The following is a 26,725-nucleotide window of genomic DNA, read 5'->3' on the forward strand; positions in this document are numbered from 1 at the left end:
GAGTTGCTGTGTCCATGCCACTACAGCAGGGCTGCTCCTCATCAGAGCTGTCATCTACATAGGGGAAAAGCACATATAGATGTCATCGCATAGCACAGGTGCGCTACCTATGTGTATGTGAGATGAGTTGGCAGTAACATGCATCCCAAAGGTGTATTAGCACATAGCCAGCAACCATAGGGCGGTGGGTTGGTGACATTATGAAGAGGATGAAAGCAGTGTATGTGCACACACCTTACGTGATCACACCTGGGGATCATAGCAAATGCTCCAATTTGTGAGTATAAGGGTGTTGGATTCTAATTCCATGCTGTGCCATCAGCAGTACCAAACAGGTGCTATGTGAAGGTTTGAACAGCAGGTGTACTCACTGGCCCATTAGAGGGGTAGAGGAAGGCAGATGAAAGAGAGGTCTCTCAGAATATGGGACATAGCTGTGAGACTGGGGATGAAGATAGGTACTTACCAGAAGGCTGTGCAGGTGGGGCAGTTGAGGTGTCCTGGGTGCCGACACCATAGGTGGAGGATACTGACACAAAAGTCAGCACCAGCTGCTCCATGGGACTGAGATCTGACATGTCACCATCTGGAGGCCGGTTCCCCACCTTTGCTCTCACCTCCCTTTTAATGGCTCGCCATTTCTTCTTGCAGTCCTCCACATCCAGCTTATGGTGGTGGACTGCATTGAGGTGGTGAGCAATTTTGGTCCAGAGCTTGCTCTTGGAGTATGCCCCGAGTCTTTCTCCCTGGGGCGAAAAGAGGTGCTGGTGGTGAGTGTGGACCTCCTGCACCAGCATTTCGGTCTCAGCCTGGGTGAAGTTAGGCTTTCTCAACATAGTTTTCAGTACCCACACTTTTGATAATATGAGGTTAGACGTATTTATACACAATTAAGCACATCCAACAAGCAGTTCGTTAGACGACTTGATGTAATACGTCCATCAGGTAGGTTAAGGACAAATCCAAAAGACGTCTAGCCCACGTTCCTTGGTACGTTTAAATTCAGAGGGCCAGGATACATTTACTTCACCACGAACTTTCGTCTCCTGTCTGTTCGGAGACACCTTCCTATCTACTGATGCAATCCGCACTCGTTTGTTGGATGTTACATATTACATGGGCTGCCTTTTCAAGCCTATGGCTGTATTCAGGTAAGCAAGTATTCCTGCTTCATCTATGATGTTTGGAATGCTCATAGACATGTCTGGGGCTCACGTTGCTGGAAAGGCTGTCATAGAACAATCACCATACATATATGTACGCTTTATGAGAAAACACAATATCATACTTATGGTAACAACATGGCACATGCCAGGCTGATTGGCCCAACATGCCTGATACTGCTCCGACCTGTGCAAAGTAAGCGAGCAGTTCTGAACCTCACATACCTTTTCATTTGTAAGGGACAGAAAATATCTGTGAGGGCTGTCCTGCTGCAGCAGCCTCTGTCTCCAGAGGTTGTGGCTTCTAATCTCACTGCTGCTCCCTGTACCCCTGGCCTGGTTACATCATCATCATCCAATGGCCCATAGGTTAGGCAAGCTGTCACCTCAAATATGCAGCCTACCATTCCCATGTTTTCAGTGTCAATCTTTAGGGCCCCCTCACCACATGCCATCTGATGGCAGGGTCTTTTCATTTCACTGCATACCTGTTTTCCACTGATATGGGAAAGGTACCCTATATTGCGTATACCACTGTTCCACCATATGCATGTCTTCCTATTCTAGTCATGGGATTGGAACACACCTTCATTGCAACTATTGCACACCTTAACCATCACTGTACAGTTTGCATCTGTACATCACATCTCAACACTTGCAATCATTGGCAGAGAATATGGTGACAGCATTGTAGCCCACAGCCAGTAACATCAAGTAGGTTAACATCCAAGTATGTCCAAATGAGATACAGTAGGTAAAGTCTCCTGAATATGCGAAGGAGAGGCCGTGTGATGTCCTTTCAGTCATTGGATTTCTGCCAGCTACTTGTGAGCTGTCAGGGGCACTGTTGATGACATGATTGGGGCCTCAATGATCCATTGGCAGCGTGGCCCTCAGGTTTGCCCCTTCGGCTCCTAAACAGGCTCCTGAAAGATGCCAACCAGCTGGCGCAGAAGGCTGATGATCTCTGCCAAGGTCTGCATAGTTTCCCTCCTCCCGCTCCTGCAGTTCGCTGCGCATTTGTGCAACAACGTTCAGCAGCTGTCCATACGCCTTAGGAGAGGGAGGAGGTATTGGGGCCGCTGGCTGTAATTCATGGCGTGGGGCCGGGGCTTCTGCCTCCACGACCACCTCTTCATCCCCTTCAAGAGGGGTCATATCCTCATAGAGGTCAGGGACCTCCCATGCGCCCTGCTCCTTCACCACATGCTGCTGCTGCTCCACCTCCGCCTCCACCTCCGCCTCTACCACCTGGGCGTCACATCCAAGACCTCAACCACATTCTCAGGTGGCAGACTTTCTTCGGAGGCAGAGTAGACTTCCAGCTCCTGTTCTGCCTGTGCTTCAGCCAGTACCTCCATGGCTGCCTCTTGGCACATGTCCTGCACCACCTCCTGGGCTATGCCCTCAGCAGCATGCTGTGCGTGATCTGTGTGCAGTAGGAATATGAAGTCAGGGTTACCATATCGTGCATTGGTTGCATACTACATACACAATTACCTATCAAACCCCCCCCCCCACCCACCCAACCCAGTGACACTAAGTGGGAGACAGGTCAGGCCAGTGTGTGACCACATATGTAAACTACTTTCTGTGTACAGTTACACCGGTATACATCTAAACAAAAGGTGGCCGGCTTATGCAGTGACACTGAATGGCCTTGATGTATATTGTAGCGGAGCCGGTACCTGTAGCTTCAGAATTCCCCGGACTCTGCTCACTTCAACTCCACCTTCGCGTGCTTCCTTCAAGTAGGAAGTCCTGCTGGAACAGCTTTGACAATACTGGAACCCTAATTGTCACAAAAGAAACTCAAATCCTAGTTCAAAAATAAAGCACTTTATTGTGGCATGGGGGAGTCTAAGTACAGCTAGTCCTGACTCCACCGTTAATAAGGAAAGTCCAGCCACTAAACAAAGTTCAATAGAGCTCAAGAAAACAGAGCTACATTATCGCCTTAACTCAGGTAAGTAAAGAAAATATTACATAGTCCAAAAGCCATTGTTGTTAGCTGGTCACCATAACGTTCGCACAAAAATGCTGCTGCCATAAAACTCCAATAGGCTGGCAACCATAAAGCTAGCACTCTTATTAGTGCTATATCCAAGCCTTGTAGTTCTGCTGGCTTGTTCCCAATCAGCTCAGCTAGGCTGATGTGGGGGGAGGGGAGTAAGTGAATCCACCTTTTAAACTTTTCTGCAAAACAGAATGCCACAAAGGGCTCCACTAACCCACCCAAATGGTAAGTGGATTCTCCCCAAAGTTACTTACTTCCCTCAGGTACCTTAACCCAGCCAAAACATAGCTCATAAACTTCAGGTATTCAGACACTTAAAGTTTGGAACAAAACAAATGTGTTTTTTTTTCTTCTCTCTGTTCCAAATGAACATAGCAGAACTAGCCTCTTTCTTTTCTCAAGGCAGTTTACCTTGAACAGCATCCCATTAGCTTATCACTGCTATCTTATAGTTCATACAGAACTGCCACTTAACTCAAGTCCATGCAGGAATCTTCAGGCAATACTTCTGTCTGTGTCCAGTCCATGGGTTCAGGTACTGTCTGCTGGCTGGTCCCAAGGTCGGTATCAGCTTCAGTCATTTCTATATCTTGGGACTCCAGTATTCCCTCAGGAGGAACTTCTCCTCCAGCTGGCCCAGGAAAGACTGCCTTTCTCCTTCTGAGGGCAGCCTCTAAATTGCACAACTTTCCCCGCCCTGTTCTCAGAGGGGGAGGAGTTATCTGTCCTGCCTGCTTAGGTTTGCCTGCATTCTTGCTTATCACCTTCAGCTGGGGACTAGCAGAGGGAGAGGTATGTCTCAGAGGCTGTTCCAGGCTGTTCCTCTTATCAACCTCCACTCCCTGCAACTGGATTTTTCCAGACTTAAAGGGGCAGTCAGTAATTTCTTTCTTACTGCTCATTACCCTACCTCTTCCACTAGTGTTTTGTATTTTAGGGGTGACCTTAGTCCTAGCACGGCTAGGCATAAGTCCAGCTTTAGGGCTAGGGTCGTGACAATATGTTGACACAGTGGACTGACCGGTATCTCATCAGCCACATTTTGGGTGGCAATAGGTTGCATACCAGAACAGCTGCCAAGGAAGAGCACATTGACAAGAAGGTGAGTTTTGAGAGGTAGCAGACATGAGATGACATAGGATAGAGGGTGACAGGTGCAACTATGAAGCACACATGATGCTTAGAATCTGATCATGTCTCTCTGAAGCCCTTCTCTGCAATGAACTGCATTGTCAGGGAGGCATACCTGAACAAGGGATATATGCCTCCACAACAGCAGGCCTGACATTGGTCTGGAGCTATGAGCGTGACCTCCAGACCAACATGTGGCCGGCAGCCTCTGAGGCGTATATCCCTTGTTCAGGTATGCCTCCTTGACAATGCAGATGATTGCAGAGAGGGGCTTCAGAGAATGATCACTCAGTATGCTACAGCGCCAATATCAACTGGAGAGATATTCATTGATCTGACCATTACCTCCCATTCCTCCATTATAGCTTTTTAGCATCTGATAGTCACCTACACGTTTCAGGAGTTCTGATATTTCTTACATGGCAGCTGCCATACCTGTGCTACTGACTTTTTTTTAGGAGGGGGGAGGGGCTGCCACTCACGTCCAGCTTGGAGGCGGTGTCTGGTGCGCTGGATGAGGGCTGGGTTTTCACGGTGGACCCTGCGCCACCTGCGCCTCAGGGACTCAAGGTCCCGGTACACACCATAACGCCTGGAAGAAAGATATGGTGGAGAATAAGGTCAGTTGACAGTCCTTTTCAAACATACGCAGCGTTATGGGGGGACTGAGAGCATCACATCTGTCATGTATATTCTGATGAGGTAGGGACATATCCAGATGTTAAACATCTGCCTGCCAAGATATTGTTATCCTTCATTATCTATCTATGTTTCCTTTATATATATATATATATCTCTCAACACAGAATAAGCAAGCAGTTCCTTGAAAGATAGGGGTAGGAGCAATAGGCGACAGGTTTAGAGACTAGGACATGCTTGAGTACCTGATTGTAAAAACCGCTTAGATAACCTTGATAGGCGGTATATAAAATCCTAATAAACTTGAAACTTGAAACTTGGACATCTTACACCGCCGACGCATAGAGCTTTTATATGACTTAACATAGTAACATAGTAACATAGTAGATGACGGCAGATAAAGACCCGAATGGTCCATCCAGTCTGCCCAACCTGATTCAATTTAAATTTTTTTTTATTTTTTTTTTCTTCTTAGCTATTTCTGGGCGAGAATCCAAAGCTTTACCCGGTACTGTGCTTGGGTTCCAACTGCCGAAATCTCTGTTAAGACTTACTCCAGCCCATCTACACCCTCCCAGCCATTGAAGCCCTCCCCTGCCCATCCTCTTCCAAACGGCCATACACAGACACAGACCGTGCAAGTCTGCCCAGTAACTTGTTGATTATGCCCCTCTAAACCTTCAGGGACAGATAATACCTGCTGTATCTGAATATGCACCATTTCAACAGGACAGCGTGTCTTTTTGGAGGACTGTGCAGGCATCCGGATGGCTTTTCAAAACCTGGCATTTTGGGTTTTGAAAAACTGGTAAGATTGAGCCTGAGTCTTGCATGCTTCTTCGCATGCACAGACGCAACGCGGTGACATCACACACATGTTAAGGAACATAAGAATTAACATACTGGGACAGAACGAAGCCCAGTATCTTGTTTCCAACAGTGACCAAGCCAGGTTCCAAGTACCTAGCTAGATCCTAAGTAGTATAACAGATTTTATGCTGCTTATCCTAGGAATAAGCAGTGGATTTCCCCAGGCCATCTCAATAATGATCAATGGACTTCTCTTTTAGGAAATTATCCAGACCTTTTTTAAATCCCACTAAGCTAACTGATTTCACCATATTCTCCGGCAATGAATTCCAGAGTTTAATTACACGTTGTGTGAAGAAATATTTTCTCCAATTTGTTTTAAATGTACTACTTAGTAGCTTCATCACATGTCCCCTAGTCCTAGAATTTTTGGAAAGTGTGAACAAGCGATTCACATCTACCCTTTTTAATCCTCTCATTATTTTATAGACCTATATCATATCACCCCTGAGCTGTCTCTTTTCCAAGCTGAAGAGCCCTAGCCACTTTAGCCTTTCCTCATAAGGAAGTTATCCCATCCCTTTTATTATTTTTGTCGCCTTTTTCTGAACCTTTTCTAATTCCACTATGTGCTTCTTCTATTAAACTGCGCTAGCAGTTTCTAGCATGGGGAGCTGTGTGCTCCCAACGCTCATAGGAATTCTATGAGCGTCGGGAGCAGCGCGAGCCATTCAGCGCTGCTCTCTGTACTTAAAAACTGCAAGCGCAGTTTAATAGAAGAGGGGGTAGATCTTTTATTGAGATATGATGACCAGAACTGCACGCTGTATTCGAGGGTGGTCGTACCATAGAACGATACAAGAGGGCATTATAATATTTTTATCTTTGTTTTCATTCTTTTCCTTATAATTCCTAACCTGCTCAAAGGTGTTATGAAGAAATGTTTTGCCCCTGAGTTAAATAGCTAATTAACTCTCTGAGAATATGTTTGATTGTGAGTTAAGTTGGCTAAACAGACTGAAAGAAATAAACTCCAGTCCAAATTTTCTTTTGTGCTAAGAAAAGCAGTGTTTGAACATTTGTTTGGAGTAGAGCTTGGCAAAGGTGTAACAGCTGCTAAAGGAAAGTCAGAGGAAGAAACCAATTGCCTTATGGACTTTGAAAGAGCAGAGATAAATAAGAAACTATGGGAACAGCTCTTTTTGCAATATTCTAACTGCTGTTAAAGCTACAGTCTAGGCTGGGGCCTAGGCTGATTTGACTTTAGTGTTCAGGAGACCTTAAGAACTAGTTGGAAAGAAAACCTTGTGAGGATGAACTTTTGAAACCGCCCTGCTTGTTTTACAGACTGGCTCCTTTTTGTGAATTAAATTCCTTGATATAAGTTCAGTGTTCTGTAATTCTTTTTGTCTAAAGTGTGAGAATGGAATAAAAAGCTGTCCTGAGTTTAAAGTTTAAAGTTGCAGCTTTCTGATTGACTTCTGTGTGCTGAGTCATCTAGGGAAGCCTGGAGAAAGTCCCCTTGTCCTTGGAGCCACACCATGCACTGTGTCTTCCGCTTCCCATGTGCGCTAGCACAGTGTTCTTCAACCACCGGTCCATGGACCAGTGCTGGTCCACAGAAATTTCCTGCCGGTCCACAGGGCCAGCACGTGCATCAGGCCCAAAACAGTGTTCTTCAACCGACGGTCCACGGTGCGATCGATGCGGCGTTATCTTTGAGCCAGCTCCCTCTTCCTAACTGATTCAGTGCACAAAGCCACAGGCAGTGGCTCCTACGAGCATCCTGCGCCTGAACCGGAAGCCTTCTCTCTGACGTTGCAACGTCAGAGGGAAGGCTTCCAGATGAGGCACGGGACGTGCAAGGTGCAATTAGTACTATTGTGGGGGTGGGGTCTGGGGTGGAGATTGGGTAGAGATGGGCAGGGTCTGGCCCACGACTTAGCCCCGTGTTCTTCAACCGCCGGTCCACAGACCGATGCCGGTCCACAGAATAATTCTTTTATTTCTGCAGGTCCATAGGTGTAAAAAGGTTGAAAAATACTGCCCTAGATGGTGGCCTGGGGGGAGGTCACAGGAGAGCATAGAAGCAGAACCAGAAGCCTGAAATCAAACCACGTTTGGTTTGGAGACGATAATACAGCTCAAGAAGGGAAGCAAGGCAGACAGCTTTTGGAGTCTAAGAAATGAAAAAGGCTGCTGGGCAATTACCCTTATGCAGCATGAGTAAACTATTCCCTGCGAAATGCTGGCTTCGTCGGTGGCAACACAGCAGCAATGAAGCCTACATGGAAAAAAAATGAATTGTGAAAGTGATTGCTTGAAGATTTAATGAAGATAAAACAAAGAAGTGAAAGATCTGAGATAAGTTCAATTTTTTTTCTCTACGTGGATAGTACTGATAAAATGAGAATATCCCCAGTTGAACTGCTGTTCCCTGATTCAGTGATATAACATATAAACTATTTTGCTGCATGAACAGTTGAAATTGCATCATTGTTCAATACCTATTTAACTGCATGGATTTATGAATAGCAGAGAAATGCTTGATATTACAAAAAAAATTTAAGGGTTTTTTTTTTTAGAAAAAGTATTAAAAAATTTCAAAATAATTATTTATGAAGAACTTTACACAGAGGTGGGGTTTTTTTTTTGCCAATGACTTAAACAGGAGAGTAGTGATGTATCATTCTGTTTCCAGCAAAGAGAGAAGGGAGTCAGCTGATTGTCCCTCCTCTCGCCTCCTAAGGATTTTCAGCTGAACTGAGGCCCCACCTACTATCTCCTGGACTTGATTAAGCAGTCCTATAAAGGGCTGCGTGTTAGGTGGGCCTGCACCATTGGCGGGCCTCGCCAAAGAGCCCTTTGTGGAGACCAAATAGGACCAAGCTAAAACCTCTGCCCAATTTCACCCATAAATAGCAACAGTCCACAAAGCTGTTTAATTGAGGACCAATGCATTGGAGGAAATCACTCCTTGAATCCACCTTTGAGTTTCAAGGCCCCCAAATTTGGAACTGCCTCCTGACCTGCTCATTCCCATCTTCAATTTAGGAAGGTGCTAAAACTGTATCTGTTTTCATTATTGTCTTGCTATGATTCATAATGTCTATATTGCTAATCTTATTAATCTCATGTAAACCGCAAATGATTCCCAGTTGATATTTATGGAGTATAAGAAACAATATGGCATAGTATCACTCTTGATATCCAATTAGGTGTATAGCTCCATTTCTGAGGCTTTTATTTTAAGTTAATGAAAATTTTTATTAAAGCTTTTGATAACAAAACATGAAGAAAGAAAAAGCATATGACAACATTTCAAGATTATACATTACTCAATGATTTCTCCTTAGACTTGGGTCTCTTGAACAAAAGCTATTTACGGTAATCGCCAAGTTATACAACTGCATGCTTCAGATGAAACTTACTGCACTTCTTACTATTGCTAGAAGTAGTAACATTATTTATTTAACTCATGTCATATAGATGTTATCGAATCTTTAGTACTAAACTTATGTTTCATGCTTTACTCATTCCTTCCCTTATTTCTTTACTTCTTTCTTTCCCTTCCCTTATTCTCCTCATCTACACGAAAGCATGGTGACATTTTTCTGAGGCTTTTTTCACCTCAAAAAAATAAAATAATTTTAGACAACTGCTTTGAGATATCACTGGACATCTATTAGTAGGATTACTAGATTTTCGTAAATGAAAATCCAGACCCATGGCCCCGCCCCATTCTACCTGGACATGCCCCATGCTACTCGGTCATGCCCCATTCCGTCCAGCTATGGTTTTGAAAAGCTGTCCGGAGAAATCCGAACATCTGGTAACCCTATCTATTAGTGGGTTTTGTCTGATTTATTTAGTTTTTGGGTTTAGACCACTTGGTCATACTATATATATTTGCTAGGGGGTCACAGCACATAGTTTCTGGATGACTGACAGGGGTGCCAGTTAGTGACTGCGCCATGGGGGCAATTCTAGCCCCCCCTTACAAAATTGCAATAGCAGTTTTTAGTGCAGGCCGGTGCACTGAATACTCTGTGCTCATCCCGACACTCATACAGTTCCTATGAGCATTAGAAGCAGCGCAGAGCATTCAGCACGCCGGCCTGTGCTAAAAATCATTATCACAGTTTTGTAAAAGGGAGGGGGGTAAGTGTCGACATTATCCATTTATTCTAGGCCTGCAATTCACTAGGCCTAATGTAAATTTAGAACCTATCTGAAGAGCAACTGAATATCACTATTAAGTAGATAATTGTTTAGCCTGCTCTCACTGCACTTCAAACCCAGCCCATTCTTATACCGTGATACCTTGGAATCCGAACTTAATCCATTCCAGAACCCCATTCGAGTTCCAAATTGTTCGAGTTCCAAGAAAATTTTTCAGCATATAAAATAATAGAAAATAGATGAATCCATTCCTGGGTCCCACGAACTCAAATTTTAACAGTAAATACACTGGATTTTAAAGTAAAATTTTAACAAATAATAATAATACAGTACAGTATTTTCCTCATTACACAAAGGCGAAAATCACACAAGAGGCTTTCACTACAGCTTCCGACATTGAACTGAACGACGTATGGGTGGCCCGAGTGCTGGGGAAACGTATGCACAAACACACATGAACAACGTGCAGGACGTTCAGATTTCAAAGCAGCGTTCAGATTCTGGGGCGTTCGGATTCCAAGGTATCACTGTATCAGCCTGTTAAGTCTGATTTCAGCCCAAAAATATAGGTTTAAGGAAGTTCTTTTCAATCTAGTACTACTACTACATATCATTTCTATAGCACTGTTAGACATACGCAAAGCTGTACATTAAACATGTAAGAGACAATCTCTGCTCAATAGAGCTTACAATCTAATTAAAACAGAAAAATAGGACAAATAGGAGTTAGGGAATTTCTCAAAGAGGGAAAGATACAACAGATATATGATAGGTACTTTACAAGTGAGTGAGAGTTAGGCGTTAAAAGCAGCCATGAAAAATTGGCTTTTAGCCTAGATTTGAATACCGCCAGAGATGGAGCTTGAGGTACTGACTCAGGCAGTCTGTTCCAGACATACGGTGCAGCAAGATAGAAGGGATGGAATCTGGAGTTGGCAGTGGAGGAGAAGGGTACAGATAAGCAATGGCATAGTAAGGGTGAACAGCGCCTGGGGTGGTGGCTCCCCTCCTTAGCCCCCTTCCCGCCCCATGGGTGCCCCCTTCCCCATACCTTTTTAATTTCTCCAGTGTGAGCAGCATCATAAGATCATAAAAATAGCCTTACTGGGTCAGACTAATGGTCCATGAAGCCCAGTAGCCCGTACTCACGGTGGCCAATCCAGGTCCCTAGTACCTGGCCAAAACCCAAGACATAGCAACATTCCATGCTACCAATCCAGGGCAAGCAATGGCTTTCCCCGTGTCTTTCTCAATAACAGACTATGGACTTTTCCTCCAGGAACTTGTCCAAACCTTTCTTAAAACCAGCTACGCTATCCGCTCGCTCTTTGACATCACTTCCTAGGTGCAGGTCCCGGAAGGGATGCCAGAGCACCGATGCTGATGCAGACAGCAACCTTGCGCTGGGGAAGTAAAAAATGGTACAGGGGAAGGCAAGGTGTGCTTGCACGCGGCAAGGAGAGGAGCAGGGGGCAGAGAGGAGGAGGGGGGTGCTGCGCCCTTAGGAAGATGATGCTGTGCTGATTGGTACATTATTGATGGCCAAGAGTCCAATAACTTCACATAACAATAGGCTGCTTTTCATCATGACGGGAGTTGCCATGCAACTTATTCTGAAAAACTGGAAAAATTGGGACAGGTTAAACTATAGTTTTTGGTGGGAATCCTTGTGCCAAACTTATAAATTTGAACATTTGAGAGCAATACAATTGGGACATTATAAGAAATTTAAGGATGTTTGGGACCCATTGACAAAATTTTGTAAAGATTAATTATTGGTTTTAGCCCTTTGATTATACACATCCAGGAGGGGTGGGGGGAGGTGGATATGCCTCTAAATTATTATTTGATTGTAATTTGTTGGTCTTGATCATTTGTATTACTTTTGCTTATTTTTATACTGTAAGAAAGGATTGGTGGGTGGGGGGGGGGAAAGGATATGTATTTATTAAATCACTAGTCTTTAAGCCCGTTACATTAACGGGCGCTAGAGCAGATGTCTGTCTGTCTGGGGTTTTTTCTTTGTCTCTCTATCCTTAGATGCTGTCTGTCTGTCTGTCATTTATTCTGTCTGTGTATCTCCCTGGCTCCCCTGCCAACCTGTTGCACCATGCCTGCCTGTCTCTCCGTGGCCCCCTTCAGTCTCCTCCTCCCTCCCAGAGCAAAGCATGATTGTTTTCTGCCCCCCAGCACACCCCTTTCCCTCTCCCCCTGTTGTGCCATGCCTGCGTGCTCCGTGGCCCTCTTCTGTTTCCCCCCTATGATTGCTGTCTGCCCCCAGCATACCCCTCCCCCCACAGCAGCCCCCTTTCCCTCTCCCCCTGGTCCCCTGTTGTGCAATGCCTGCCTGCCCCGTGCCTTTTGTGCCATGCCTGCGTGCTCCGTGGCCTTCTGTTCCCCCTGATGATTTCTGTATGCCCCCTCCCCCAAAGCAGCCCCCTTTCCCTCGCCCCCTGTTCCCCTGTTGTGCAATGCCTGCCTGCCCCATGGCCCCCTTCCATTTCCACCCCTCCCCCCTCCCTCCATTCCTTGAACTGGAGCTGGGGCTGCATCGTTCACCTCTCAGCCCAGATCGTCGAGCAGGTTCTCCTGCCTCATGGCGGTGGGCGGGACTGCAGGAAGATGTGCGAGTGTGGCAGCAGCGGAAACCCCGACTCCTTCTTCAGCACTATGTCGGGAAGGTGGAGAGCAGCCTGTGAGGTTCGCTACAACGGCTGGCGAACCTCAGCAGGCCATTTAGAAGAGGAGCGGCAGTGGGAGGGAGGAGTCGCTGGTGTCTTCTGCACAGTCACGTGTCTCCAGCCTGCACAGGCGCAGTGAGGACTGGCACAAAAGCACACCTCATGCCACCAGGAATCACGATCTTTGAAAAGCACATGCGCGCTTAGCCTTTTATTATAGAGGATTTGATGGAATTAAGTGCTGTTTATTTTGTACATTGATAATATGTTGAACTTGTTGGTTTTTAAAAATAAATAAAGATATAGAAAAAAAGGAAGGCTGCGCTCCTGGCAGACCACACACTCCCTCCCCCTTACTACGCCACTGCAGATAAGAGAGATTTACCCATGAACGGAGTTTCCGGGGAGGAGTGCAGCATAAGGAGAGAGAAAAGAGGAGAGCTACTGAGGGGGTGCAGAGCCCATGATTTTGGACCTAAAGCACTTTCCCAAAGTCAGTTGCAAGCACCTGGGAAATTGTGATTGCTTCTTCCTGTTAAAAGCCAAACCACAGTTGTGCAATTTTGCACGATGTTCCTCTATCACAGCTCCTCTTCCTCCTTCTTTGAAATGCAGATGCCATCGAATGGGCAGAGTCAGTCTGGTAAACCAGTCAGCAACACAAAGTGTCTGGGCAGCGCTGCAGACAGGGCTTTGAAATACTGACATGAAACTGAGAACATGTCCAAGGCTCCAGCCTCTAAAAGAAAGCATTAGATTTCTTACTAGGAAGCCAGCTCAGTTTTCTGATGGTTCAAGAATCTGCAAAAGGACCTTTGCAGGACACACAACAGCTCAGCAAGCCTGTGATGCACTTGTCTACAACAGGCATGGGCACTACGATGATGTTTTGCAGTAAGTAAATGTTTCAAATGATGGATTATGCTGTAACTAAAGTATGGCACGGGAACAAATTTTTCCCCCATTCCTGGAGGAACTCATTTTGGCTTCCAGGCGAGTTCTTTCCCTGTCCTTGCCCCATTCCTGCAAGCTCTGTCCTCATCTGCACAAGGCTCAAACACTTTAAAATCATAAGTGTGCAATTAAGGCAGAGCTTGCAGGCATGGGGAACATATAGTAACATAGTAGATGACGGCAGATAAAGACCCGAATGGTCCATCCAGTCTGCCCAACCTGATTCAATTTAAATTTTTTTTTTTTTTATTTTATTTTATTTTTTTAATTTTAATTTTTTCTTCTTAGCTATTTCTGGGCAAGAATCCAAAGCTTTACCCGGTACTGTGCTTGGGTTCCAACTGCCAAAATCTCTGTTAAGACTTACTCCAGCCCATCTACACCCTCCCAGCCATTGAAGCCCTCCCCTGCCCATCCTCCACCAAACGGCCATACACAGACACAGACCGTGCAAGTCTGCCCAGTAACTGGCCTAGTTCAATCTTTAATATTATTTTCTGATTCTAAATCTTCTGTGTTCATCCCACGCTTCTTTGAACTCAGTCACAGTTTTACTCTCCACCACCTCTCTCGGGAGCGCATTCCAGGCATCCACTACCCTCTCCGTAAAGTAGAATTTCCTAACATTGCCCCTGAATCTACCACCCCTCAACCTCAAATTATGTCCTCTGGTTTTACCATTTTCCTTTCTCTGGAAAATATTTTGTTCTACGTTAATACCCTTCAAGTATTTGAACGTCTGAATCATATCTCCCCTGTCTCTCCTTTCCTCTAGGGTATACATATTGAGGGCTTCCAGTCTCTCCTCATACGTCTTCTGGCGCAAGCCTCCTATCATTTTCGTCGCCCTCCTCTGGACCGCCTCAAGTCTTCTTACGTCTTTCGCCAGATACGGTCTCCAAAACTGAACACAATACTCCAAATGGGGCCTCACCAATGACCTGTACAGGGGCATCAACACCTTCTTCCTTCTACTGACTACGCCTCTCTTTATACAGCCCAGCATCCTTCTGGCAACAGCCACTGTCTTGTCACACTGGTTTTTTGCCTTTAGATCTTCAGACAATATCACCCCAAGGTCCCTCTCCCCATCCGTGCATATCAGCTTCTCTCCTCCCAGCATATACGGTTCCTTCCTATTATTAATCCCCAAATGCATTACTCTGCATTTCTTTGCATTGAATTTTAGTTGCCAGGCATTAGACCATTCCTCTAACTTTGGGGGAAGGGGCAGGAACAGCGACAAAACTCGCGGGCACAGGGACGGGGAAAAATTTGTACCCGTGTCATTATCTAACTGGAACTGACTTGAGTTGCATTTTTCTAATGCACAGGTTTCTACAATGCTGTAGTTCCTGTAGGTCATACTACAGTCAGCTTCAGGACATCTGTATAGGACTCATTTTTATAATAGAAACTAACAGAGAAGTTCTATAATAGGAGGGCCTAAAAGTTGGCACCCAGAGGGTAAGGGCATAGCTACCATTGAGCAAAATGCTCAGGGCCATCCAATGGTAGGGACCTCCTGCAGTTGAACCCCCCTCCCCTTCCACTGCTGAGGTCTGCCCCCGCCCCTCCCCCCCAATGCTCAGTTACTTACTCGACTGCAGTAGGGTTGCCAGGTTTTACAATTGTAAAATCTGGACAGCAGTTTTCAAGTGATGAAGACATCAAGGAAGCTGCGACGTCCTGGTTTAAAGGTCAAACAGAAGAATTCTTTTCAAAGGGGTTAAAGGAAAAGTGGATGAAGTAAATGGAAATACTGAAAACCAAAACCAAACTTTTTTGAAAACTGTTTTCGTGCCTACTGAGGTAGATAAATTATTGAACGTCCCTCATATAATATGTAAAATGCTTTGATTGTAACCACAGAGAGGCCATAGGTATTTCAAGTCCCATCCTCATTCCCTTTAAGCTAAAGAACCTTTTGCCATGTCAGCACGTGGTTGGATGCTGTTCCTGTTTTGTGACACACAGTATTTCTCTATTACCATCATTGTCGTTATAGTGCTTTCCTCTTTTATATTTGCTTTCTTCGGTTCCCACATATTATTTCCTCTTTAACTTGATGAATTCCTGATCAGTTAGTTATGATTTGCATGTGGTTTTGTTCATGTTTTCTACGCCTAACACGTAGTACATAATAGCCCTGGTGAGGCAAATACCTCCCCCAAAATGTCGGAATTAAGTGATGCAACCTTTGTACAACCTTGGTGTTTCTTAGAATAAAGATTTTCCTACTCTCAGCCAGTACTGAGTTTTGTTTAAGAATAAAGAGAGGGGGAGGGGGGGACAGGCAATATTGTATCAGGAAAGAAAAGTAATAAAATAAAGATTAAATCCAAAGAATATTATTAGATAGGGAAAGAAAATATTGAAAACAACCACAAAAACAATAAGCCGCATATATTATAGACACTTTTTAATGATTTTTTTTTTTTTTTAAACCCCAAAACAAAACAACCTAGGGAGAGCAGAAAAAAAGAGCAACACAACAGAGTGAAGGAAGCAAATTCGTGTGACCTACTTCATTGTTTGATGCTATGCTGTTGCTTCGCTCTGACTTGCTTTTCATTCTTAAACGGTTTATTGGTTTTGTAAAAACATCTTACAGAAAGTGCAACAAAATAGCCATCAATAACATTCCTTAAAAGCACTTATGTACTATACATGAAACACAAAATAAACAACCCCCCTTTATAATTTGGCAGGTTTAAGAATACTTTTAAAGCTGTTTAACAAAAGAATCTAATGGACCCCAGATTCCTATCAATTTTTGGGATTCATTCACTTTCTCTGCTAGCATTTTCTCATATCGATAATACATGCAAAGAGACTCCCAACAAAACGGCATATTTAACCCATCCCATTGCTTCCAATTCCTTGTAATCATTTGTAAAGCAACTCCTGTCATAATGCGAAGAAGTTTATCCTTGGAATTACTGAGCGGGCTCCTATTCTTAATTGAAGTACCGAACAATATACAGTGGTACCTTGGTTTAGGAGCATAATTCGTTCCAGAAGCATGCTCGTAAACCAAATTACTCATATATCAAAGCAAGTTTCCCCATAGGAAGTAAGGGAAACTCGCTTGATTCATTCCTCCCCCCCCCCCCCCCCGAGGCCACCGGCCCTTCTCCACACACCCCTGAGAACCGGCATCGCCCCCCACCACCAGCGAACGCCCCCTCAAGAACTGGCATCACTCCCCCTGCCAGCGAACACTCCCCCCGAGAATCGGCATCGCCCCTTCGAACTTTATATTCGGACACACAGGCTAGAGTAAGTTTAAATGGGATTTTCTCAGATTTTTTTTCAGTGAGTCAGGGAACAAGGCGGGGGTGCCCTTTATCCCCACTGTTGGAGTAAAATGTTGAAATTATGGGAGTATCATCCAAATGTTACGGATTTTTTGCCAAGTCAGGAAAATGGATATTTTACCCCGGGTATGACTAATGTCATTTTTCGATCCTGGGCAAATAAGGGGGTTTGGTTTATTGCTCAGATTTTGGATGAGTCTGAGAAGTTAAGGAGATTTCCAGACCTTTCCTTAACGGTTGGAAGTGGGCCAGGGTCACTAAATGGATATATGCAATTAGAGCATTATGTTGGTCAAATATGAATAGGGAGTCTTCTATTGGGTGTTTGTGAAAGGCTTCTCAATTTTTTAAATTAATGTAATGAGGTTCCAATCTCTGTATCTTTGTTGCATATGTGGTGGTGGTGTTTAATTCCAAATAGAATATATGATAGCATTATACAAAAATGGTATGATGAGTTGGGGACTCAAATATCACTTCAAGATTTTAGTCAAGCTATTCATCGATTGCCTAAAATTATTAAGGGTTATGTCTGGAGGGAATGTACGTATAGAGTTTTGCATAGGGCATATTTCTCACAGGTACAAGCATTTCTTGCAGGATTAGTTAATTCTCCTATTTGTATCAAATGTGAGAAAGATCTGAATATTTTATCTCATGCATTGTGGTAAAAAACTGGAATGCTCTTCTGGAGGCTGTTATAGGGGAAAACACCCTCCAAGGATTCAAGACAAAGTTAGACAAGTTCCTGCTGAACCAGAACATACGCAGGTAAGGTTAGACTCAGTTAGCCCTTTGACCTAAGGGCTGCCGCGTGAGCGGACTTCTGGGCACGATGGACCACTGGTCTGACCCAGCAGCGGCAATTTTTATGTTCTAAAACATACTGGCCTTTAATAAGATGCATAATCATCTCTACAACTAGTATTTTTAAAGAATGCGATCTGTGTAAAAAGGAACTGAAATAGCAGAAAACTAATCCAGCAAAGATAGCCAGCATGTAACTAGAGATGCCCCTATACTGTATATTCCCCAGAAATTTCCAGAACAATATTCTCACATCTCAGTAAAAGTTGTTCTGCATGAAATGTCAACTTTGCTCTGTGGTGCATTTTATTATTTTATATATGTTTATGTAATAGTTTTATTGTAAACCTGATTGGTATTATGTTATGAAAGGTGATTAAGAAAGTTATGCAAAAACTAAAATAGAAAGAGCAACAACTTTAATCACACATTCGACATTCTCTTTTCCATTAGCAGCACAGAGAATGTTTCTGAATAAAAGATACTAAACAGTTCCCAATGATTTTTTTTTCTTCTCTGTATAAGCCATAGCATAGGCAGCAGAATGCTTTTTTGTTTGGGGGGGGGGCCCACAAGCACTGCTACAGACCCCGCCCAATCTACACCCCAGACCCCGCCCCCATAATAGTACTAATAGTAATACCATTTTTTCTATTCATTTTTCATATATACACACAATAAAATCTTATTAACAACACATAATGGCTAACCACAAAATTAAACTACACAAAGCACACGGTACGTATGCTTCTCAACATTCATTCCTACCAGAACACAGATAACTTCTATGAAAATATGGGACTACATACTAAAAGTACTAATATATATAAACGAAACCCTACGATTCAAGACTCTGCATGAAGTACAACCCCAGAGAAATAGAAACAAATGCATTTCTTCCTGAACAGTGCAAAATATAGACAGCAGATGTATAGTCCCAAAATTGGCACAATTTAATCACTACATTGAAAATAAAATCATTTCCCCTACCTTTGTTGTCTGGGGAGATTTTGTTTTACAAACTATCATTCCCAGTCTCTGGCTGCACTTCCTTCTGTCTGTGATCTTAACGGTGTATCCAGGGCCACCTTAACCATTTGTTGTTTTTCTCTCCTTCACTTTCTGTCATTCATCTGCCATCTTTTTTCAACATCAAGTGTGTAGACCAAAGGACTCAGGCACTGCACACTGCAAATAAAATCAATATAAAAAGCTTATCCTTCTGGCTTCCTGATTTAGCATAGCGAAACACAGACTGTGTTGGAGCCGTGAACTGACCTTTTCAGATAAGTGGTCTACTGTTAAACAACTTTTGTAGAGCCATAACATTTGCCACTACAGAAGAAGCGAGAATCCTTGCTCCATGCAATGTGTTATGATTAAAATTCAGCAACATTGTACCGCTGCTGTGGCACCTTGCTGAAGAGCTTATGAGCACATTTAAATATTTAAAAGCCTTTAAATGTTATATGAAGATATTATTTGAGAAACTTTCCCAGTATTGATGAGAGGGGTTTTTTTGTATTTTGTTCTATACATCCATCTTTAGCACTATCTTTTATCATTCAACTTTCTTCCATTTTTCTGCTTTATTCTCAAAATATACTTTTCCATGCCTTCCCTTCCCATCTATCCATGTGTACCATCTCCTTCCTCTTTCTTTTCCCCTACTTCAGTCTATCCATAAGAAGCATTTCTTTTTATGTCTTCCCTGCCACACCCATTGCTCTGCACCATCTCCTCCTGCTGTCTCCCCCTTCCCCTCCATCCCTATGCACCATTTCATCCCTCTCCCATGGTCAGACATCTCTGTCTTCCTCTTCTCCCTTCCCCCCTCATATGATTTGGCATCTTTCTCCTTTCCTTCCCATAGCCTTGAATCTCTCTCCTTTCCTATGGTCTGGCATCTCTCTCTCTCCTCTCCATCTTCCCGAAGTCTAACATCTCTCTCCCCTCTTTCCCTTCCATTCTGTGTCTGGCATCTTTCTCCCTCCTTCCCATTCCAGTGGTCTGACATCTCTCCCTTCTTTGGGTCATCTCTCTCTTCCCTCCCAGTGTAACATTTCTCCCTCTTTCCTCTCCACCACTATCATGTCCAACAATTCTCCCTCTTTCTTCCTTTCCCCATATACATCATCTCTCTTTCCCTCTCATGCCAAATACCTATGTCCAATAATTCTATTCCTTTTCTCTCCCCCACTGGCAGCATTTCTTTTTATCCCTTCCTACTACTCCACCTGTGAAGCTCCTTTCCTACCCCCCCCCCAGTCCCTGCATTTGTCCTTCCCAACCCTCTCCCTGTATGTGCAGTATCTGGCTTCCCAACCCCCTGAGCATCTGTCTTCCCTGCCTTCCCAACTTCCAACTCCCTACCCCCTGCACCCTGTCAGACTCTGCACCCAGCCCCCTTCCCTCCCTCCCTGTCAGGCTTTCCACCCAGCCCCCTTCCCTCCCCCCTCTGTCAGGCACTACATCCAGGCCTCCTCCCTCCCTCCCCATCAGGCTCTGCACCCATCCCCCTGTCCTCCCCCATCAGGCACTGCACCTAGCCCCCTTCTTCCCTGTCCTCCCCTCCCCCCTCTCCCCATCAGGCACTGTACCTAGCCCCCCTCCTTCCCCAGTCAGGCTCTTCACTCAGCCCCCTTCCATCCCTCCCTCTCCCTCCCCTGTCAGTTCTTCACCTGTGGAATCGGAATAAGTGGCAACGAGCACTGCACAAGACCCCTTCCCTCCCAACCCCTGTCAAGCTCTTCAACCGCGGGATCGGCTTTCTTCTGCCACTCAGTGGCAATGAGCAGGAACACGCTTTGGTGCTCCTGCTTGGCGCTGAGCAGCTTGTTGACTGGCTGAGGGAGTGCTCGTTGCCACTTGTTCCAATTCCACTGGTGAAGAGCTGACAGGGGAGGGAGGAATGGAAGGGGGCTTGGGCAGTGCTAATTTTGGGGGAGGCCACGGCCCCTGTGGTCCCCCCATTCCAACGCCTATGCAGCCATAGGGATTACCTCTGCTCTTGGTTCTAAATGATATCTGTGTGGACTCTTCCTTTCTTTGTCTTTGTCCTGTTTCTGTATATATGTATTAGGTTGGTCACCCATTATCTTGCTTTTTTATTTTCATTTTAAACTCACTTATGAAACACCTCTTTGCCCTCCCCCTCTTAAATGGATAACTTTTGTCAGATATCTAGATATCTAGCCAAAAGTATGCTGAGTGTAATCCCAAATTTCACAAGTTAATGAAATAAATCTTTTTAAATACCAATCCCACTGTTTCATTTGACCAAACTCACACTGTTAGTTGGTTTTAAATTGGAGAAAGCAATCCTGAGTAACATAGTACCTGATACTTCTGCCCTCTTTGGGTTTCCTGATGTATCCTGTAAAATGGTTGTTTCATAGACCTGATTCCTAAAGCAATAATGTACATGATGGATGTGCATTTGTTTGGAACATTTCTAACTTGAAACAAGTTTCTTTCAAGTGTCCTTAAATGTCAGCACTTTTTTCTCCAATGTTAATTGGTATAATAAGACATCTGCTAGCTTTGAACCTGTGACCTTCCAGGAGGAGATAGTTTCCATCTTAATAGTCTACTATAACCAGCCCCATGCCTTGCTGTGTATCCTATTTCTGGTAGTAGAGGTTAGTGCAGTTGGCTGAGATGCTAGGAAACTGTGTTTGATTCTCACTGTAGCTTCCTTGTAATGCTGGATAAGTCACTTAACCCTCCATTTGACCCAAGTACAAAATAAGTACCTTTATTTAATATGAGGGTCAACAGAAAAGTTTATGGCCTGACCAAGAAAGATCAAGATTAGCATCACAATTCTATAACTGTCCAGCAGATAGCATTGATAAACATTTACAGCTAGATTTTCAAGTCAGTCTGATGTCTAGTTTTATCTTGTCAGCCTTTTGAAGTGAACTGCTCCACTTTATAAAAAAAATGGACAAAATTGAATATTGCGCCATGATAAAGGGTGTGGTGCAATGGTTAAAGCTACAGCCTCAGCACCCTGGGGTTGTGGGTTCAAACCCACGCTGCTCCTTGTGACCCTGGGCAAGTCAATTAATCCCCCCATTGCCCCAGGTACATTAGGTAGATTGTGAGCCCGCCGGGACAGACAGGGAAAAATGCTTGAGTACCTGAATAAATTCATGTAAACCGTTCTGAACTCCCCTGGGAGAACGGTATAGAAAAATTGAATAAATAAAAATAAAATAAAATTCCTTCATTTGAAGGGAAAATCACCTACTGAAATTAAATCTGAGTTAGATGCAGTGTACTGTATATTGATGCGTATTCTTCATTTTCAATGGTGAAAGCATGGGCTGCTGAGTTTAAAAAATGGCCGGACAAGCATTGTTGATGAACGCCACTCCAGATCTTCAAAAACAGCAACAACCGATGAAATGGTTGATGATGTTCACCTAATCGTGATGGAAGATCACCAATTGATCCTAAATGAGATAGCAGAGGCTTTGTCTTGTAGCGCCCGATGGACGAAATCACCCATGCGCTTGAAGTCAGTGCCCCGAAAGTTGAGGACCTTAGTTGTTGTGTTTGATCTAGTGAAACCTTTCCTTAGGTTGAACCATACCATGTTGTGGTCACCGGAGGCTAGCATATCACCTACTGAAACTTCCGAGAGGCTTTCTCCATTGGTGAGTACCAGGTCCAGTATCGCCTAGTCCCTAGTGGGCTCCAATACCATTTGTTTGAGTTGTGCTCCCTTTATGGAGGTTAATAGCCTTCTGCTGCTGCTGGTTGTCGCGGAAAGTGTGTTCCAGTCTACATCGGGCATATTGAAGTCCCCTAGCAGAACCGTGTCCCCACGCAAAGTGATGTTCGCTATGTCTTCAATTAATTCTATATCCTTGTCTTCCTGTTGTCTTGGAGGTCTGTATACCACACCAAGATACAGGCATTTTTCGTTTTCTCTGGCCAGGTTCACCCAGAGGGATTCCCTGGTGTTCTTAACATCTGTGATTCTGGTAGTTTTGATGTCCTCTTTAGTGTATAGTGCTACCCCTCCTCCTAACTTGCCCTCTCTGTCTCGACGAATTAAGTTGTAACCCGGAACAACCATATCCCACCCATGTGAGTTCGTGAACCAAGTCTCGGATATCGCCACTACATCAAGATTGGCGTTCATTATTTCCGTCTCCAATTCCAGAATTTTATTGCCCAAACTGTGTGCATTAACATACATAGCCCTCCATAGCTTATGTTTGCTAAGTCCCTGTAGAGAGTTTCCCGCCTGAGTTAGTGTGACTCCTAAAGTATTGTTTTCGGTGTGTGTACTTACCCCAGACTCAGAAGTGGAGTTGCAACTCACCTCCTCAGGATAGTTACTTACTGCGCTGGGATCTGAGTGGGTACCCTCCCCCAACTTACCTATTTTAAAGCCCTACGAAGTAGGCAGGCTAGTCGATGTCCGAAGACGTTCTTACCTCTTCTGGTCAGGTGGAGTCCATCTGGTCCCTGAAGTCCCTGGAATGCCTCTCCATGGTTTAGGAATCTGAAGTTCATCTCCTTGCACTATCCATGTAGCCACTCGTTAGTCCTCTGGATATGCTCCTCCCTGGCTCTCCCCTTGTCTCTTACTGGGAGGATCGAGGAGAAGACCACCTACGCTCCGATCCGCCTCAGCTTCTTACTCAGGGCTCCAAAGTCTTTGGGTATGTTCTCCGGGGTGTTCGTTCCGACGTGGATGAGAAGCATGGGGAAGTGGTCTTTGGGCTTAAGAAGTCTATTTAGACAGGTGGTGACATCTTGGATCCTGGCTCCAGGCAGACAGCAAACCTCCCTTTATTGCATATCTGGTCTGCAGATTGGTCCCTCGGTGCCCCTCAGCATGGAGTCCCCAATAACTACCACTCTGCGCTTCTTCGGGGGGAGTCGATCAGTTGTCCCCGGAAGTGGAGCCATGTGTCGGACGTCTTCCTGTACCTCATCGGCAGTCTCTTCCTGTAATATCTGGAATCTGCTCCTCAGGGTGATTTGTGGGGTCGATGTAAAACTGCCCTGTTTGTGAGAACAAGAAGAAGAAACTGAGAAGGGGGGGGTCTTCTGTGTTTGCCTGTGGAGGAGGTTACCAGCTGCCAGGAGTCAGCGTCTCCAGCCATTTCCTGTACCCCAATCATTGGTTTCAAAGCTGAAGGTTTGGGTGTCTTGAGGATGGACTTGTCATGTGCCTGCTCGGTGATTTGGGACAGCTCCTGGATGACTCCTTCGATGAAGGCCTCATCTTCTCTGATGCTTCTCAAGTGCTTCACCTCCTCCCTTAGGTTCCTCAGTTCCTGTAAGATGTCTCCGTCTAGCTGGTCCACCTCCGCTGTCTGCGTAGAGACTGTAGTGTACTATTGGGGGATGGCCTTGACTGCACAGAGACCTCTGTCCACCGTCCTGGGTCATCCTCCATCTGTACGTAGGCTGTGGCCTTCCCCTGGGTCCCTTCAGTGGTTGGAATGCCGGTCTTGATTGTAGTCTTGGTGTTACTTGCTATCATTCATAAGCCAGGGTTAAACCCATGACTTTGTTTGGAAAACATCCACCTTCAGGAAGGATTACTCTTCCTCTTGAAACTCTGCTATACCCAGCCTAGAGAATGACACGGTGGCGGTTTACCCGCGGCCACCGCATTTTAGCCGCGGGTCACCGCCGAAAACGGGGAAGAAAACTAGCAGTCGCTGCGGCGACGGGGACAAGGCCATTCACCGCCCGCGGGGCGGTGAATGGGTCTTGTCCCCGCAGTGAGGCATGAAGGATCGCGCGGTCCCCGCAGCTCACACCCGCCTGCCCAATCGATTCTAGTGTTTAGCCAGCTCTCTCCCTTCTCCTCACCTTAGTTTGTAGATTTTCTTTTTCGGCGACCCGCACGCTATCAAAGAGCCGCTGCTGCTCAGTTTCGATCTTCTGCTCTGACGCAACCGGAAACAGGAAGTTGCAGCAGAGCAGAAGATTGAACACTGAGCAGCCGCGCGTGTGCGGCTCTTTGGGAAAGTGTGCAGGTCGCTGAAAAAGAAAGCCTGCAAATTAAGGTGAGGAGAAGGGAGAGAACTGGCTAAACACTAGGATCGATTGGGCAGGCGGGTGGGGGCTGCGAGGACCGTGCGATCACCCGTGTTCCCGGCTCAGACTGTAAGGAGGGAGTGAAAGGGAAAAGGATTCTGGGCCAAGGTGATGAAAATGGAAAGAAAAACCCACAGCAGGAAAGAAAGGGAAGGACAGGCAGGTGAGCCAGATGCTAGAAGCAGGGGGGGGGGGAAGAAAGAGGGAAAAAAAGCTAGATGGGGTTGAAAAGAAGAGACACACTGGTATGGAAGAGGAAGATAGGGGAAATCTGGACACAGGAAGGTAACAGAAAGAGTGGAAATTATGTGCATGGGGCATAGGGACAGAGACAAAAAGGGGACATGCCATGGGGATGGTATATGGACACAGGGGGGGGCAATGGCAGATACATAGGGGAGATATTAGAAAAGTATATAAAATCGTACCCGTTTGAGGCTTTTATGTATGCAGCGGTGACGGTGACGGGGCGGTGAATGGGGTTGCAGTGGCGGTGACGGGGCGGTGAATGGGGTGGCAGTGGCGGTGACGGGGCGGTGAAGGGAATGACGGTGACGGGGCGGTGCAGAGGATGGTGAGACGGGGACGGGGCGGTGACGGGGACCAATTTTTTCACCGTGTCATTCTCTAACCCAGCCTATGACTGGAATGCTATACCCAGCCCATGACTGGAATGCTATACCCAGCCCATGACTGGAATGCCGGTCTTGATTGTAGTCTTGGTTTTACTTACTATCATTCATAAGCCATGATTAAACCCATGACTTTGTTTGGAAAACATCCACCTTCGGGAAGGATTACTCTTCCTCTTGAAACTCTGCTATACCCAGCCCATGCCTAGCTGAGTTTTGTTTGTCTGGTAATTTGAGTTCCTGTTTCTGGACTGGTTCGGCAAGGACCATCTCAGAACAGGTTTAAGCATTTCTGTTCCACATCTGGGCTTGTTTCCTGGTTTTGTTTTGTTTTTTCAGCATTGTCCAAAAACAAAAATATATGAACATAAAATGAAACTAAATTAAAACAAAGTGGTTTTTTTTCGCTTGCACACCCCTAATTTAGACCTTTCCACTACAGGTTAGAAAAAGTGCTGCTGCCCCCAGTTGGGGATGAAGATCTTCGGATTAAAATGCTGGCTGCACCTGTCAATCCTGCCGACATAAACATGCTACAAGGTAAGTTTCCAAGTTTTATTGAAAATTTGATTAATCGCTTAATCATATTTCAAAGCGATGTACATTATTAAAAGCTTTACAACTTTCAGGGGGGACAAGACATGTAAAACAAACTGTGGACGAAACACAATGTTCTTGACCTATCTTCATTTCTTCAATCAATGTCTAAAAAACTCTACATCAAGTTTCAAGTTTCAAGTTTATTAAATTTTTGTTATGTACGCAATATCAAAAGCTTCAAAGCGTATAACATTTTTAAAATGGGGGGGAGAACAAAACTCTTTTACACAATTACATTCAAATTCTATCCATTCTAATACATAACTGGTACGGAAGGTGAAGGGGATGAGCTACAATCTTTAAAGAGAGAAAGAAAACATTTAGCGGGGAGCACATTTGGTAGGTAACACAAAAAGGAAAAAATGAGAAAAAAGAAAGAAAGAAAGAAAAAAAAGAAAAAGAAAAAGAAAAAGATGAATCTATAATCTATACAGAAGTCTAATTTAGATCTAAAAGTTTGGTGATTTGTAAAATTATGTTGTCTGTTTTCAAAAGCATCCTTGAACAAAAAACTTTTTAAGGAATGCTTAAATTTTTCTAAAAAAGATTCATTACGAATATAAATTGGTAAATTGTTCCAAAGCTGAGGCGCTATAACTGAGAAAATGGTAGATCTTCTGGTTCCTATTATTTTTAATGAAGGAATAGTCAATAGCTGTTGTTGTGTTGATCTTAATGCCCTGGATGGAGAATATGGTATTAAAAAAGATGGAGC

At 44.7% G+C, this 26,725-nt stretch overlaps 1 protein-coding gene across 1 annotated transcript in view; it reads left to right on the plus strand.

Moving 5' to 3' along the window:
- Nucleotides 1-13,329: 13,329 nt before the first annotated feature.
- Nucleotides 13,330-26,725, plus strand: part of LOC117357258 (enoyl-[acyl-carrier-protein] reductase, mitochondrial-like) — a 68,276-nt gene continuing 54,880 nt past the window's right edge. The window contains exons 1-2 of the mRNA XM_033937631.1: nucleotides 13,330-13,517; nucleotides 25,853-25,950. Coding sequence (XP_033793522.1) covers nucleotides 13,330-13,517; nucleotides 25,853-25,950 — 286 coding nt within the window. The remainder of the gene's footprint in view (nucleotides 13,518-25,852; nucleotides 25,951-26,725) is intronic.

The sequence above is a fragment of the Geotrypetes seraphini genome, chromosome 3 (genome assembly GCF_902459505.1).
Source record: "Geotrypetes seraphini chromosome 3, aGeoSer1.1, whole genome shotgun sequence".
NCBI classification, from domain to species: Eukaryota; Metazoa; Chordata; class Amphibia; order Gymnophiona; family Dermophiidae; genus Geotrypetes; species Geotrypetes seraphini.